This window comes from Gadus macrocephalus, chromosome 18, assembly GCF_031168955.1.
Source record: "Gadus macrocephalus chromosome 18, ASM3116895v1".
Classification (NCBI taxonomy): domain Eukaryota; kingdom Metazoa; phylum Chordata; class Actinopteri; order Gadiformes; family Gadidae; genus Gadus; species Gadus macrocephalus.
In genome coordinates this window covers 16,259,675-16,276,148 of record NC_082399.1, presented here as the reverse complement: position 1 = coordinate 16,276,148, position 16,474 = coordinate 16,259,675, and the positions used below count along the sequence as shown (strand labels likewise).

The following is a 16,474-nucleotide window of genomic DNA, read 5'->3' as shown; positions in this document are numbered from 1 at the left end:
ACGCCGGTAAACAAACCCCGAGAAGCCCAATCCCTACGAGAGCTCCCCGCGCTACGGCCATCCGGAGGCGCACAGGGCCCCGTTTGCCGATATCGATGGATCTTCGCTCGTAAGATGGTTCGAAAGGTGGATCTTTCGAACCATCGATAATTTCTTTGGAGCGTTTCCCGAAACTCCTCTTAACGTGAACGCGCATTCGCTGCACTCAAGACGAACGTAGGATTGTACCTGTCCACTGACATGGTGCTGAAACGGGCTATGACGCAGGTGGAGACGCAGGAATGTCGGAGGAAAATGGGGTTAAAAAGGGTTAAAATATCTCCCCATCAAGGCCAACCGCAGAGTAGCCTACGAAAAGAATAGATTGCAATAATATGAATGCTAAAGATATTAAAACACAATTGATTAAGCCTAGGCCGACATATATATCAGTCCTAATCCTGAGCACACGATCGGGAGGTGGAAGTTGCGCTTTAGATGCCTTCACAAGTCCAGCGGAGGGCTCCAGTTTTCGCCGGCCAAGTCATGCGCTGTGATATGTGTGACAGCTATGTTGCACAACATTGCAGCTAAGGCTGGGGTAGCTTTGGTTGAACCGGAGGACATTGAGGACGATGACGACGAGGAAGATCGGTGTGAGGACGGCCTCCCTCATAACTACGCGGCTGGTTTTCATGCACGTCGAAGAGTGATTGAGACTTTTTTTTTAACCCCCTCCACCCTCCCACATGTCACTAAACATTCCCGTCAACGTGACCAATCCCCACCATATCCCAGCCTTTTGCCTGCTCCTTTGCATTTTTTTAAATATTTTTATAATTAATAATTTAATTATTTTTTTATTTTACATTATTACATTACATTATTTTAGGCTACGTTTTATGAGTAGCCGATGTCAGTCTGCACAAATCCCCCCCACTTTCTCTCACACATTTTAAGTGCCCTGCCTGCTCAAACATTTCCTGGACTGTCTCTCTCAAACTAAGAACATAATGGCCCACATTAGGCTCAGACGCACGTGATACACCATTACCAAAGTGTTATAATAAAACGCATCCAATACTAGGAATGTCCGCTGGTTACGCCACTGAGGCTATAGTAGGCTAACGACGTAGGGATTGAAACAGCCTTTTCGCCACGACGTACGCAGCTCGGACCTCCTCGAGAAGCCCCCCCACCCCCCACGGAGACTCTACCTGCTACTACCAGCTTTAGCTTCTGGCTACTAGCCAGCAGCCACCAGCAGGCCGGATCCAGGCTCCTCAGCCCGGCTAGCAGCTACCATCGGGCCGGATAGGCTACAGGCTATCAACAGGTACCATGTCGCGAAGGAACGGGAAGAAAGGGGGAGATGAGGACTTTGTGACCGTAGACCAGGTGCATGAATTGCTGGAGCAACAGAAACTGTTTTATAGAGAGCTGATGGAGCAGCAAGAGAGTAACTTTAAGAACTTTTTGACAATCGTGACTGAGGCAAATAACAAGAGATTGGATACAATGATGAAGGAAATAAGTGAATTGCGGGAAAGCCTGCACTACACGCAAAAAGACGTGGATGTACTCCTTGCTAAGGAGAGGAAGTCAACCATAAAACTCTCTGAAATTGACTCAGATCTCTCTGTCGTTGCGACAAACATTACTTCATTCCTGCCTAAAATTGACTACTTGGACAGTCAGTCACGACAAAATAACATTGTGATTGATGGGATTCCTGAGTCTGAAAATGAGAACTGGGCTGAATCAGAAAAGAAGGTGCGGGAGATCTTTGATGAGAAGCTCAAGCTTACTAACATGGAGTTTGAACGCGTACATCGGACTGGGAAATCAACGGGAGTGAGAGCCAGGCCAATAGTTGCTAGATTTTTTAGATACAAGGACAAAGTCAGAGTCATGGAGAAAGCAAAGTGCCTAAAAGGGACAAATGTGTACATCAACGAGGACTATTCGGATGCTGTTCGGCAAAAACGCAAGGAACTCATACCAGCTATGAAAGCCGCACGGGAGCGAGGGGAAATTGCATTCCTCCGTTTCGATAAACTCATAGTCCATTCTGCATCCCGATACCCAAGCAAAGGAGATGGAAGTAAAGACAAGTCTGGGGGTTCGTAACCCAAACATGGATAGTCACCGGGACTGTAAGTCTCATTTAAGATTCCAGTTAATATCATGAACTTGAACTCTTTAAAACTTCCTAATAAAGGCTTGGCGATTGCTCACGTGAATGTGTGTAGTGTTCGAAACAAGATTCATGAATTGAACAGCCTAGTGCAAGCAAACACTATTCATATACTTGCATTGACCGAGACTCATCTAGACTCCTTCATTCTGGACCCAGCAGTATCATTAGAGGGATACTCCTTATTCAGAAAGGACAGAGACAGATATGGAGGGGGAGTTGCTATTTACATACAAAGTCATCTTCCTTCAAAATTGTGTCTGGAATTTATGTACAGTGACGTAGAAGCACTGTGGGTTAAAATACACCTACCTCACTTGAAACCAATATTGGTTGGCTGTTGCTACAGGCCCCCTGGAGCAAGCGCCCAGTATTTTAATGATGTATGTGATATGATTGATAGAGTTGCTGACTCAAGGAGTGACATTTACTTACTTGGGGACATGAACATTGATTGGCTAGCTAGCAATTGTTCCTTAAGGAAAAAGTTAGCATCACTTTCTAAAGCTTGTAACTTGTCACAAATAGTTTCCATACCAACTAGAGTCGTCACTAATGATGTAGGATGTACTTCTTCAACATGCATTGATCATATTTACACCAATGTCCCGGAGCACTGTTCAAAGCCTATTTCTCTACCAGTAGGATTCAGTGATCACAATGTGACAGCAACTGTAAGAAAATCAAAGATTCCAAAAATGGGTCCTAAAATTATACATAAAAGGGCATACAAGAGATTCATTGAAAACAATTTTATAGTGGATGTTGGAAAAATTGATTGGAATGGCGTGTATAAAGCTGATGACCCAGAGATATCTTTAAATGAATTCATGAAAGTTTTTATGAAAATAGTAAATAAACATACTCCCATGAAAAAGTTTACAGTGAAATCTAGAGTTGCCCCTTGGATTGATGAAGATATGAAATGCTTAATGAAACAGAGAGATGAAGCCAAAAGGGTGTTGGCTACATCTTGTTCATCGGAGGACAGACTTAATTACTGTAAATTGCGAAATATTGTGAATAAAGTGAACAAAAGTAAGAAGAAGGAATATTATAAGCTAATAATAAGTGATTCTAGAAATAATGGCAAACAACTTTGGAATACTCTAAATGAAATTATGGGAAGGAAGAAAAATGGGTGCGCTTCTTTTGTAGAAGCCAATGGTGTGTTTCTTACAAAGCCACTTGATATTGCTAATTATTTTAATGACTTTTTTACAAATAAAGTTAAAAACATAAGGCAGAATATGTGCTGCACTAACTCCAATACTTTAAACTTAATAACCAATGAAATAATGAAGGATAAGAAATGTACTTTTAAATTTCAATGTGTTACCACTGAAAATGTCAGAAGGATGTTGGAGTCCCTCCCTGCTTATGGTTCGGCGGGCACTGACAATCTAGACAGTAAGATACTGAAGGTAGCTGCCAATCACATTTCTGGGCCTATTTGCCATATATTGAATAGATGCTTGCTAACTGGAAAATGTCCGGGACGATGGAAAGAGGGTAAAATAATACCATTGCCCAAGGATTGTAGATCAACTTTCAGTGGACCCAACAGTCGTCCTATAAGCATTCTTCCTGTACTGAGTAAAGTTATGGAAAAGATTCTTTATGTTCAGATTCAGGAATATTTCACCTCAAACGGTCTAACCACCAAATACCAACATGCATACAGACAGGGACATTCAACTAGCACTGCCCTAACACAGATGACCCATGATTGGTTAAGGGAAATTGACGACTCAAAGGTAGTGGCTGCAGTTATGCTAGACTTTAGCGCTGCTTTCGATGTTATCGATCATGAGCTGTTGATTAAAAAACGTATCTCTTATGGGTTTACACCCACTGCCGTTACCTTGATTAAGAGCTATCTCTCTTCTAGAACACAGAGAGTCTATTACAATGGCAGCTTATCTCAGAGTAGCAGCCATTTAACTTGTGGTGTGCCTCAAGGAAGTTGTCTGGGACCTCTCCTCTTTTCTATTTTCACTAATGACTTGTCTTCCGCTGTAAAAAATGCTAGTATTGTGATGTATGCTGATGATTCTACAATGTATTATGCAGCTAACACTCATAATGAACTCAATCAAGTTTTATCACAAGAACTAGAAACTGTGCATGATTGGATTACATCAAACAAGCTGGTCTTAAACATATCTTAAACAAAGGGCATTATTTTTGGGTCTAGACACAGGTTGTCTGCTAGGCCAAAATTAGACTTGTATGTAAACAAAGTACCAATTGAACAAGTGGAGAAGGTACAATTACTTGGCATGGTCATTGATAACCATCTGACATGGTCAAAACAGATTGATAACGTCATTAGAAAAATGGGTGTTGGCATTCATATGACTAGACGATGTGAACCATATGTACCATCTCATATTCATGAACAAGTGTGTCGATCTTTAATACTATCCCATCTGGACTACTGTTCAGTGGTATGGGCCTCAGCCACAAAAACAGTATTATTAAAACTACAAGTTGCCCAGAACAGGGCTGCTAGGCTTGTTCTTGGTTGCTCGTCAAGAACTAGCGTTCGTAAGATGCAGTCTAGTTTATCATGGCTTAGTGTTGAAAATAGGCTTGCCTCAAGCACAGTGACATTTCTTGGCAACACATTGCGGACACACAGGCCTGAGTTCTTGAAAGAGCAAATTGTTCTTTGTAATACTGTGCATAAACACAATACAAGAAAGGCTAGCAATGGTGATATTGTGCAAGCTCATCCAAAAACCAATTTTCGGAAAAGAACAGTGCTTTACAGAGCAAGTACAATTTGGAATGAATTGCCTCAAGATATCCGTCAAGAAAAAAGCAAAATATCCTTCAAAAGGAGAATAAAGGTGCACTTTTCTTAGTGGTTATATGGACGCTGCTTTTTGTAGGAACAATGTATGCTTTCATTCATGTTGTCTAGGATTACTATCAAGTATTCTAGTTTAAACTGTACTGTTTTAGTTATTTATTATACTGTATTAATAATTGCTGAACTTTTGTGATGTATTATGTATACTGTTATTATAGTTGTGTTTGTATGAACTGTATTTTAATACACTTAATAGTATTACTTGTAATGTGGATTTTATGTGGACCCCAGGAAGATTAGCAAACTGCTATGGCATAAGCTAATGGGGATCCTTTAATAAAATAAAAATAAAATAAAATAAAATAAACGAGGCTCTTAGCGTCCTACGAGTACCCTGGAGCACTCGTTAGCTACTCGTGACTCGTGAGCGTTTTTAAGAGGTTTGTTACCAAAGATGCTTTCGGGAAACGGTGTGAAAACTGTACGATGCTCGTACGACCCACTCTGCGATCCACTTAGGCTAAAGATGCTTTCGGGAAACGGGGCCCAGAGCTTTTGGCCGTGATATTATTATACAATTATATTATATACTATTATATAAAGAGCTCCGGGAGTCGCAAACGGCAACAATCACTTTCTCCTCCATGCTGCAGTTCACCCCGGACTGCACTGCACTGAGTTGGCCGGTTGATCGCTGATTGGCTGTTACGTTAGACATGTCACTCTGTTGAACGCCGATTGGCTGTCATTACGCGAATGCCGCGTCAAAGTTTAAATATTTTTAAAGATTGATAGATTGCGGGGAACTATGTTCCCCGCTTTTCCCAAAAAGGGTCCTATGCTCCCCGCTATGTATGGCTACAGGGGAACATAGGACCCTTTTTGGGGAAAACCGGGAACATAGGACCTGCTCAATTTTGTTCTGCTCAATGGTTGAATCTCCTCGTGACTGAATGTTTGTATACAGGGCGCATGCTGTATGAGTGCAGGGTTGATGCGCTCCACTTTTGTGGAGAACCAGCGCCTTGAACATTAAGCATAAAACGAAACCGGATCGTTTTCGCCCGTTTCGGCTCCGTGTGGACGGGGCCTTATTTCCAATCGGTCATTCTGACCGGAGACATTTAGAATTTTCGGTCCTCCTCATTTTTTTCCGGTCAAGGACCGGTAATTACCGGACAACGGGAACTTTGGAGTAACTTAATGTATATTGGGTTTCATGTTTGACAGCAGGTGCACTCCACACTGATTGGATAGGACAAGGACGGATTGGGTTAGTGTGTTTGAAAGGAAGATAGGGTTAGGTTTCTAGATTAAACGATAGTTATGTTATTATAACTCTAGTTCTATGATTGTAGGCGTAGCCGTCTAGGCTTCACCTTATGGGCTTATCCTGTGAAAATTCAAACTATGCACCAATCAGCGTGGGCACGCACACATTTCCCACGGTATCGTGTCTATATAACGCGGTGTATACCGTCGCTCATCCTCCACGCTTTTCAGCAGTCGGAAGGTACAGCAGGTGGGAAACTAGACGGCTACGCCTACAATCATAGAACTAGAGTTATAATAACATAACTATCGTTCTATTTCATGTTGGCTACGTTCGTCTAGGCTTCGCCTTATGGGCTAAGGTGAAGCTGCGAGCGGAGCCCGATCAATGTACTCCTGCTGGACCCCAGTCAAAACGACTTAAGTCACCAGAGCACATTAAGACTCAAAAAGCCAAGGAAGTGTAAAACACAACAGCTTAATAAAAAACTAATTCCTCCTAGATCAAGCAAGGCAATGATCAAGAGAGAAAAAAGTGAGTCCGTAAAGACTCCGGCTCTAATCCGTGCTTCATGGAACCCATGAAAAGGAAAAGAAAAACCAGAGCAACACGGTTTCCATTAGGTCCGCTACTACCGGGGGCGGAGCTACGGAATCCGGCTCTCCAATAATCTCGGCCGTTTCTTATTTGAAAGAAACAGCGGGAGTGCCATACTGGCCAACAAAACCACCTGACAATTGGCGGGCCAATAGAAAAACCCCCTAGCCTGTTTTTCATATCGTCGCTATAACACACAAACAACTGTTGTGTGGAGTGGAACGCGGCCGAGCGATTCACGTACATAGCCAATGCCCGAACCGGGCACAGGAGATGCAACTCCGCCTACGCCTCACTAGAATGAGGCGGGGGGTGAAAAGCCTTAAGCACAATATCCCTCGACCGAAAAGAACTATTAATGTTCTTCGGGAGGAACACAGGATTAGGTCTGAGCAACGCGAAGGAGCTGTCCTCGTTTAGCAACAAGCAACTCGGGCTGACAGACAGAGCGGTTAGCTCACCGGCCCGCTTGGCAGAAACCAAGGCCAACAAGAGCGCCGTCTTAAAGGACAGGGCATCCAAAGGGGCCTGAGAAAGAGGCTCGAAAGGATCCCTGGACAATCCGCGCAACACGGTGGGGAGATCCCAGCGTGGTGTAAGCACGCGTGAAACAGGCCTAACCCGTCTAGCCCCACGCAAGAATCTCTTGACCAGTGGATGGCTGAAGATCGGTCCACCATCACAGCCTGCATGGCCAGCCGAAACGGCAGCCGCATAGACCTTGATAGTGGAGAATGCCAAACCTTTCTCCAATAAGTTTTGCAGAAACGAAAGCACGCTTCCCACCTCGCATTGAGATGGGACAGCGTGGTTCCTCTCACACCAAATAGAGAAGGCGCACCACTTCGCCGCATAGAGGGAAGAAGTAGAAGGCGCACGAGCACTCTGAATAGTGTTGATAACCGTCTCAGGCAAACTTTTGCCCTGCAGGATCAACCTCTCAGGAGCCAAACCAACAGCCGTCCCGAGACATCGGGCGGGTGGTGCACCGTCCCGTGGGCCTGTGAAAGCGCATCAGGCCTGAACGGTACTGGCCACGGCGCCGACCGCGAGAGCGCGGCCAGCTCTGGAAACCACAGAGCTGAACGGTTCTCCGGGGACACTAATATCAGGGACAGTCTCTCCTGTCTGACCCGTTCCAGAAGAGGAAGGATCAGCTGGAGCGGGGGAAACGCATACAAGAGAGCCCGCGGCCAAGGTGTGTGTGCCAACGCATCTACCCCCAACGGGGGGAGATCCCGAGGGCTGAGGGAGAACCACCACCTGCAGTGCGTGTTCTCCCTGGACGCGAAGAGGTCCACCTGCGCCGTCCCGAAACTCTGCCAGATCAGTCGGACAATGTCGGGATGTAACCGCCACTCGTCTCGGCGGGGACCGCCTCGAGACATGAGGCGGAACAAAGTTCTGGGCGCCCGCGATATGCAGGGCTCTCAGACTGAGGAGATACTGATGAGCCCAAAGCCAGAGCTCGACCGCCTTTCGGTGGAGAGCAGGGGAGCGGACTCCCCCCTGTCTGTTGATGTACGCCGCCGCCGCCACGCTGTCTGTCCGTCCTGATCAGAACGTGGCGGCCGCGCACCAGGTGAAAGAAATGCAACAGCACTTTCCTCACAGCGTCGAGCTCCAACACATTTATGTGTGCTGCGGGGGGGGGGGGGGGCACTCGTCTCCGACCGAGTGAGAGAGGCACGTTCCTCCCCAACCCGTCAACGAGGCGTCCGTGAAGACCACTAGGTAGGACGCCACCCTGCCCAGGGGAACACCCCTGAGAAGGGCGGAGGGTCTTTTCCAATATTCCAGGTCTGGCGACACCGAACGGGGAACGAGGAGCACCCTGAGCTTGTGTCGCCTGGGGTCCAGCCGTTGGCGAGCAAACCACCGCTGGAGTCTGCGCATAAAAAGCAGACCCAGGGGGACCACGGGGTGGGCAGCTGCCATCAGCCTTAACAGGCGCATGGTGGACAGTGCGGTCACGTTTCTGCGAACTCGAAAACGGGAGAGCGCCGACAGGATGGCGTCTCGCCGAGGAGGCGAAAGCATCGCAGTCATGGTGGCTGAGTCTAGGCAAAGCCCCAAGTAGTCTGTCCCAGTTGATGGCAAAACTCAGGAAGGAGAGATGGTTTATCACCAACATGGTGTCCCTTCTCGCGGTCTCCTCTGAGTTGCTCAGAATAAGCAGGTAGAAAATAATCCTCTTTCCCTGACACCTGAGCGGTTCCAACGCCGTCTCCACACACTTTGAGAAGGTGTGCGGAGCCAGGGAGTAGCCGAACGGCAGACACTGGTACTCGTACGCCATCCCCATGAAGGCAAACCGGAGAAACTTCCTGTGCGCCTGCCGAACAGGGACGTGGAAGTAAGCATCCTTGAGATCCAGGGATGTGAACCAATCGCCCTCTCTCACACACCAGAACAACGCTCCGACAGTGAGCATTCTGAACTTCCTCGTGGCAACGAATCTGTTGAACACGCGAAGATCCAGAATAGGTCTCTTTTCCCCTGACTTCTTGGAAACCAGGAAGTAGTGGGAATAAAACCCTAGGTGAGACACGTGGGGGGGAACGACAGTGATGGCCCCCTTCACTAAGAGACATGCCACCTCTGCTGCCAGAGCCGTTCTCGCAGCCGGGTCCCGTGGCGTGGTCTCCACCAACCCCGTAAAGGGTGGGGGACGACGCTTGAACTGTATGGGATGGCCCCATCTCAACTTGGTGTCCAACCACGATGGCAGAACGCACCGCTCTTGCCAACACGCAAAGCGGTCGGAGAGAGGGCGAGCCGACAGCTGAGGAAGACCGTCCAGGAATAACCCGTATTCTTCGGCCCCTACCGCCTCCACACTGCGTGTGAACCAAGGGGGGATTCCCATGAAAGGGAGGAGGCTCAGCGAGCGTAGGAGACGTACCAGAACCAGCCGCTGTAAAAACAACGAGCTGTCTAGACGTTGCGCTCGTGCCCGCTGAACAGGGAGCGAGCCGTCCGGCCGCCGCACCTTGGCGCATGCGCTGTCCGCAGGCTGTAGCCACAGCGCGCGGACCCGTCTCCTCACCTCCCACAAACTGTTGAAGGGATGTAGAGGGGATATTGTGGGGAACCAGGAGACCGGTACAAGCGGCTGTATCCACGGGCTCGTGCAACGTGTCTCTGATCCGTCCACGAGGCTCCAAGGGACACCGCTTCTTAGAAGCAGGTGAACCAGAGGCCATGTGAACACGCCGTCCGACCGCCACCCTACAGCCACCGGGCTGAGGGGGGGAAAGAGGCAACATGGAGGAACGCACCACAAGCGTAGGACGCAGGTGGCCTAAGGAATATCTTAAGGTACCATGTACTGCCGTTCGGCCGAACGGTCTTTACTTTTTTCTTTATTGGGGAAGGAAAAAGTAGGAGCAAGCTTCCGGAACTTCCCGGTCCGTGGCACTGCTCTCCCCGTCTGCGGCGGCGGCGGCTGCGGCTGCTGCTGCTGCTGCGGCACCGGGACTGGAGTCGGAGGCGGCCCCCTGGAATGCTTGGACCGGCCTGGACCCCGCTTCCTCCCGGCCTGCTGGTGGGAGGAGCCCGTGAGAATCGCCCCGAACCGGGAACGATTCTCACGGACAGACTGCTGGTGCGCGAGAACCTTGGAGAACCGGGGACCAAATAGGCCATCCGGCGCTAATGGACCCTGGACGAGGCTGGCCCGCTCTCGTTCCGGCACCGCAGTGTGGGAGAGCAATATGACCCTTTGTATCATGGTAGCCCATGCCATATGCAGGCCGGCCGAAACGGCTATCGGCTGGCATTGCTGGAGGATGGCGCTGGAAAAGCGGGAAACCGCCAGCCATCTCGCGGCTTCCTCCGGGCCGTAGGCCTCCCTGTCAGCCGACAAGGAGACCATGGCAGAGGAGAGCAGGGCGATGTTGTTGACCGCCGCCGCGGATTGAGAGGCACAAACGAACACCCTGTCCGTTAGGCCGACAATCTGCTTCTGGAGGCGGTCGGGGGGCAGCGGCTTTTCGTTAGGGCGCCATCCGGCGCCCGGACAGAGAAGCGGCCCACCCCTCCAGATTGGTGAAATCCGTGTAGGATTTCACCGGGGCCTTCAGGGTCGAAGGGTCCCCACCGGCAGCAGTGAACAAGAGCTGCACAGGCGGGAACAAGGGGCACTGGGTAACCCATCGGGAAGAAGATGGGGTGCGAAAGCACTCGCCCTGCATGCCTGGAGAGGATCCCCTCTTCAGGCAGCTCCCGGCAGTCGACACAGGAGATGGAGGCCGCGATAGCAGCCGCGCCGTGGTCGGCGCCGAGGCACCGAAAACACGCCAAGTGCCCGTCACCAGGTGCCAGGGAGGCGGGACAGGAGGCGCATAGGAGTCCTGAAAAGGACCTAGCTCCAGGAGCGCTCTCAGGTGGCCCTGAAAAGGGCCGTTTGTCCACGGCCTCGCCCGAGCCGCTGCCACCGGCTTGGGAGATCCGTGTTGAAGTCATCTTCTTCTTACTTTGTAGGGTTCTCAATTCTCGCTGATAAGCACAAGTGCTGAAAGAAAAGGTAGGATGAGCGACGGTATACACCGCGTTATATAGACACGATACCGTGGGAAATGTGGGCGGTGCCCACGCTGATTGGTGCATAGTGACAAGCCCATAAGGCGAAGCCTAGACGGCGTAGCCTACATGAAATAGAACTTTAATCCGTAATCCGTATATAAATATCTGAACTACCTTTCTGTTTCTCCAGAGTAAAACCAGTCCATCCACAAAGCATCTTTCCAGGTATCTCTTCTCCTGAAGCCGTTTGGTTCTGCGATTGCTTGTGCCGAGAATGACCCTAAAGGATGGGCTCTAAGGCCCAATCCCATTTCTACCCCTTACCCCTTCCCCTTACCCCTTCAAAACAAGGGGGAGGGGTAAGGGGAAGGTTTAAGGGGTAGAAATGGGATTGGGCCTATGTGTTCCAGAGTGGTGACTGAGGGGAGGACTGACACTGCACTGTTCTCTGGACATGCCATTGATGAGGGCGAGGCACAGAGGGCGGGAGCAGGGCCCAGGTGGCTCATGCATCTAGTAATGCTGTCCCCCGGAGCCCCCCTCTGAGAGCGAGGGCCCCGGGGACACACCCAGCGGGGGTTGGAGCCGGATTATATCTCAGCAGAGGGGAGCTGGGGGCATTCACCTGTTTGGTCTACCGATTCCTGACGTTGACAGCAGGTTGAATATAGAAGGTGTTGTGTTCTCCTTTCACACCTCTGCTGTGTGTTTCTGATTAACTTGGTGGTTTATTTTGACCCTGATGAAATTAAGACAATGTCATTTTCTTTATCTCTAAAAAGCTGTTTAAGAGTCAGTGAGATTTCTCACTCCATATTATTCGATTTTCTGACAGGCTCTAAAGCTGTATTGCAATTAGTTTCCTCAAGTTTAAGTCGTTTTTAATCGGCCATGACATCATCATCATCGGCCAATGCATATCTTTTCAACATGACAAAATCTGCCAATATTATGGGCCAGCCAATGATATTTGAGCTGTTTGCTGTCTGTCCGACTCCTCATAGACCCCTCTCTTCATTTAGGTTTGGAGCTTTGTTGCTATCCAGGCTTCCTTGTTTCTTGCCCAGAGCCCTCCCACTCGCTTCTTTCCGGTGTTGGGCCAGAAGGTTATATTGATGTTACCTGGTAAGGGTAACACACAACTTCCAATAACGTGTGTAGCATGTGTTTTTTGGTCGAGATATCTACCAGGAATCAGATCAATCTATAGCATTAACATGTAACCCCGCTACATCACTTCACATTCACAATACGTTTTAGGGTTGGATCCTCTGCATATGTATTATATTTAATGTAGAAGTAAAGAGATAAGGAGCTATTCTGTGTGTCATTTTAGGGTTATTTGATTACCATTTTTAACTGTGCAATGCACCTTTACTTTACACTAGGGGTGTTCTCGGCTAAGTCGTTTCAGGTTTTGCATAATATTAACAATAATAGGCTATAATACTGCTATGAAATCAAGCTTGGTCTGGTCTCTGTGGAGACAGAGCTCTGTTCTGTCTGATTACACACCGTATTCACATCATGACAAAACCTGCATCGTTAAATAGACTGTAATTTACTGATATTATGAAATGGAAAAATAAAAGGCAAGGCAAGGTAACTTTATTTATATAGTACTTTTCATACACAAGGCACCCTCAAAGTGCTTCACGTATAAACATTGTCATACAATAAAATTAAATAATAGATAAGTAAATGAAAACATAGGCAAAAAATGAAAGAGAATCACTTCACCAGCGCCAATGGTACGAAAGGACCAGTGCTGGTAACATCGTAAAAACTTTTTGACATCTTTAAACCTGGCAAACATTTGTTAAATGGTGTTACTTTCGAGGCTAACAAGTTAGTCATGTTGGTAAACGGTCATATCCTGGCTCCTTGTCCTGGGATGTTTATCTGCTCTTCACATTCTCTATGTCTTATTCTTCACACAATATTCCTCCTTTTACTTCTCAAGCTATATCACACACCCTCATTAACACTTGCACACACACACACATGCACACACACGCACACGAAAGCACGCACGCACGCATGCACGCTCGCGCATACGCACACAGACACACACACACGGCAACCACAGCATGACCTAACCTATCCTAAATGCCATGTACACTTCTAGAGCTAAGCTTGGTTTTCATGTGAGGCTGTTTACCCCCGTGTTGTGTTTTCCGATATAATCCCTAATGATGTCAACTCCTCCCGCCCCTGGGAGGAGCTGGGAGCTGAAACCTTTACACACTGATCACTACTACTACAGTCAGGAGCTCTCCACCCATCCCAGTCTGTCACTAGCTCTGTCCCTCCAATTCTATTCATATAATTTCAAGCTTTGCTTCGTTAATCTCTTTCACAGAACTTAAGGACTCAATTCATGATTCCATTATAATTCATTAGTAAATGGGTTCTGCATTGCAATGGAAAGGCAATCTCCTCATCTCTAATGCGTTTGGTTTGTTCATTTATTCATATCAGATTGAGCCTGATTGTACATTGTCAACCCATCCATTATCTACATTTGACTGGAGGTACTATTTAAATGTTAAATTGATGGAGGTAGCTCAGAGGATCTACATACTGAACCTCCACCCAGCTCAACCTCCACCCAGCTCGTCCAGACAGCCCTGCCACCGCCAGGCCACCGACACCTCCGCAGGGCACGGCAGCAGCCCAGGCCCCTGCTCCCAGGGCGGGGGGACAATGGGGTTTGGGGATGGTTTATTTTGATTTATTTATTTTAAGTATTGTAACCCTGGAGAGAGTCTGTGCTTTGAGTTGGGTATGGTAACCCTGAAGGGAGTCTGTGCTTTGAGTTGGGTATGGTAACCCTGGAGTGAGTCTGTGCTTTGAGTTGGGTATGGTAACCCTGGAGGGAGTCTGGTTTGAGTTGGGTATGGTAACCCTTGCCAGAGTTCTTGGGTGGCAGGGGGGAGTTGCATGCTCCATAAGGTGTTGTGTGTGGGTGTGTAGCTAAAATGAAGCAGCCTCGTGAAGCAGCCCCTAGAACAACATGGAGCACCTGGTTATCATCCTCTACACACTTAAATGAAAAACGGCTTCAACACCACCACCCTAGGTGGTGTAGCAGCCTCCTAGGTGGGGTGTAGCAGCCTCCAAGGTGGAGTGGCGTAGCAGAAGTCACACTAAGCTAAGCTTCCTCCCTCTGTCTGTCTGAGCAGACAGGACCTCATGGTTGGACATGATCGTCATACTGAAGTATCTTTGGTAAATGATACTCAAATATCTTTGGTATATGATACTCATACTGAAATATCTTTGGTACCTGATACTCATAATGAAATATCTTTGGTACCTGATACTCATAATGAAGTATCTTTGGTACATGATACTCAAATATCTCTGGTACATGATACTCAAACTGAAATATCTTTGGTACATGATACTCAAATATCTCTGGTACATGATACTCAAACTTAAATATCTTTGGTACCTGATACTCATAAGGAAAATATCTTTGGTACATGATACCCATACTGAAATATCCTCCGTCCGCACATGATAATCATACTGAAATATCTCTGATTCCTGTTTTCAGATGGAAGACGTGGTTGCTCGTATGCAGGAGGAGAAGAATGGAATTCCCATCAAGACTGTGAAGAGTTTTTTATCCAAGATCCCCAGCGTCATATCAGGTAGGGCCTCTTCTGCGCAGCCTCGCTACGCTCATGGTATGGTCATTCATGGGCTCTACAACCTACATAAGGTCTCTAGTGAGGACAGGAGAGACGGTAACCGTGGTGGAGATAGATCACAGTGCTGGCTGTCACCGAGCCAGCACTGATCATAGTTTGTAGATTCAACGGTCACCAGAACATCACTAGTGATACAGGCTCTTACCCAAGCTCTAACCCTAACACCACAAGAATCACAATCTGTTGAAGAAGAAAATAATGTTGTCAAAGTCCACTGTTAATTATTGGGTTGGTTTCATATATAGTTGATGCAATACATTAAGGCTGAATCATAAGACCTAATCACATAGCACTAGTCATAACCATACACATGATCACGGTTATTAGTTGCAGCCTTTCGAGACGGAAGTTGACTTTGCATACATTTTTTACAGATCGGATTTGAAAACAATAAATAATGTAGCATTCAATAGATTGTGATGTATCAAAAATGTCTGTGTGCAAGTGAAGATCAATTACTATTTTCACATTGATGGCCATCATTGCAAATTGCATACATGCAATACAAATACTGGAAACGTTTAACCACCACAGGCTGTTCAGGCCAGCAGGGAACTCACTCAGAGTTTAAGATTCTCCAATAATGTGTAACAGGCAAGGCCGTTTATGGCTATGAGTGGTACAAGCGACTGCTTAAGCACCCCCCCCCCCTTTGTTTGATTTTTGTTCAATAATTTATATTTGTCAGTGGTTTGTCAAATTGTTCAGTGGTTTGGATCCATGGATCAATCTCTAAATGTATTCAAATAGAGCTTCTGTGCAACAATACTGCAAGAGTTATTCTACAGGAATATAATAATAATAATAATAATAATAATAATAATTTATAGGATTTATATAGAGCTTTTTTTCTGGAGGTCACTCAAAGTAACTTATCGTCATAGAGAATACCTATAGAAAAGAAAAACAAGAAAACAAAATACAGAAAATCTCAAAATAAGGTTTACGATAGAGCGAGGTGATATGGGTGGGGATGCTTCTTGGAGAGGTGGGTTTTAAATTGACTTTTGAATTAGGTTATTTTTTATGGCAGATTGGAGGTCTTTTGGAGGTCTGTAAGGTAGAGGGGGGCACGGTTATTGTGGGCTTTGTTGGTGATGAGCAGGATCTTGAAATGAATTCGGTGGTGTATTGGGAGCCAGTGAAGATGTTTGAGGATGGGAGTTATGTGTTCTCTGGAGCGGGTATGGTTGAGTTATCTGGCAGCAGACTTCTGAACCTACTGGAATTCCACTCCTGTTTCTGAAGTGGAGGAGGAGAAAGTTAGCCTGGCACCGCCCACCTACCTACTTCCGCTCAATTTTCATTTCACCTCAGTACTAGGTCTGGGTCTGCTTCATATGCATGGGTTCCTTGGAAGCCAG

The 16,474-nt window shown here is 47.1% G+C and overlaps 1 protein-coding gene across 2 annotated transcripts in view; it reads left to right on the top strand.

Annotated features, from left to right (window-relative positions):
* The window catches only part of LOC132447029 (regulator of G-protein signaling 7-like), a 45,563-nt gene that overhangs the window by 15,110 nt on the left and 13,979 nt on the right, over window positions 1-16,474 (top strand). For both annotated transcript variants that reach the window (XM_060037639.1, XM_060037638.1), the window contains exon 3: window positions 14,954-15,050. In XM_060037639.1, coding sequence (XP_059893622.1) covers window positions 14,954-15,050 — 97 coding nt within the window. The remainder of the gene's footprint in view (window positions 1-14,953; window positions 15,051-16,474) is intronic.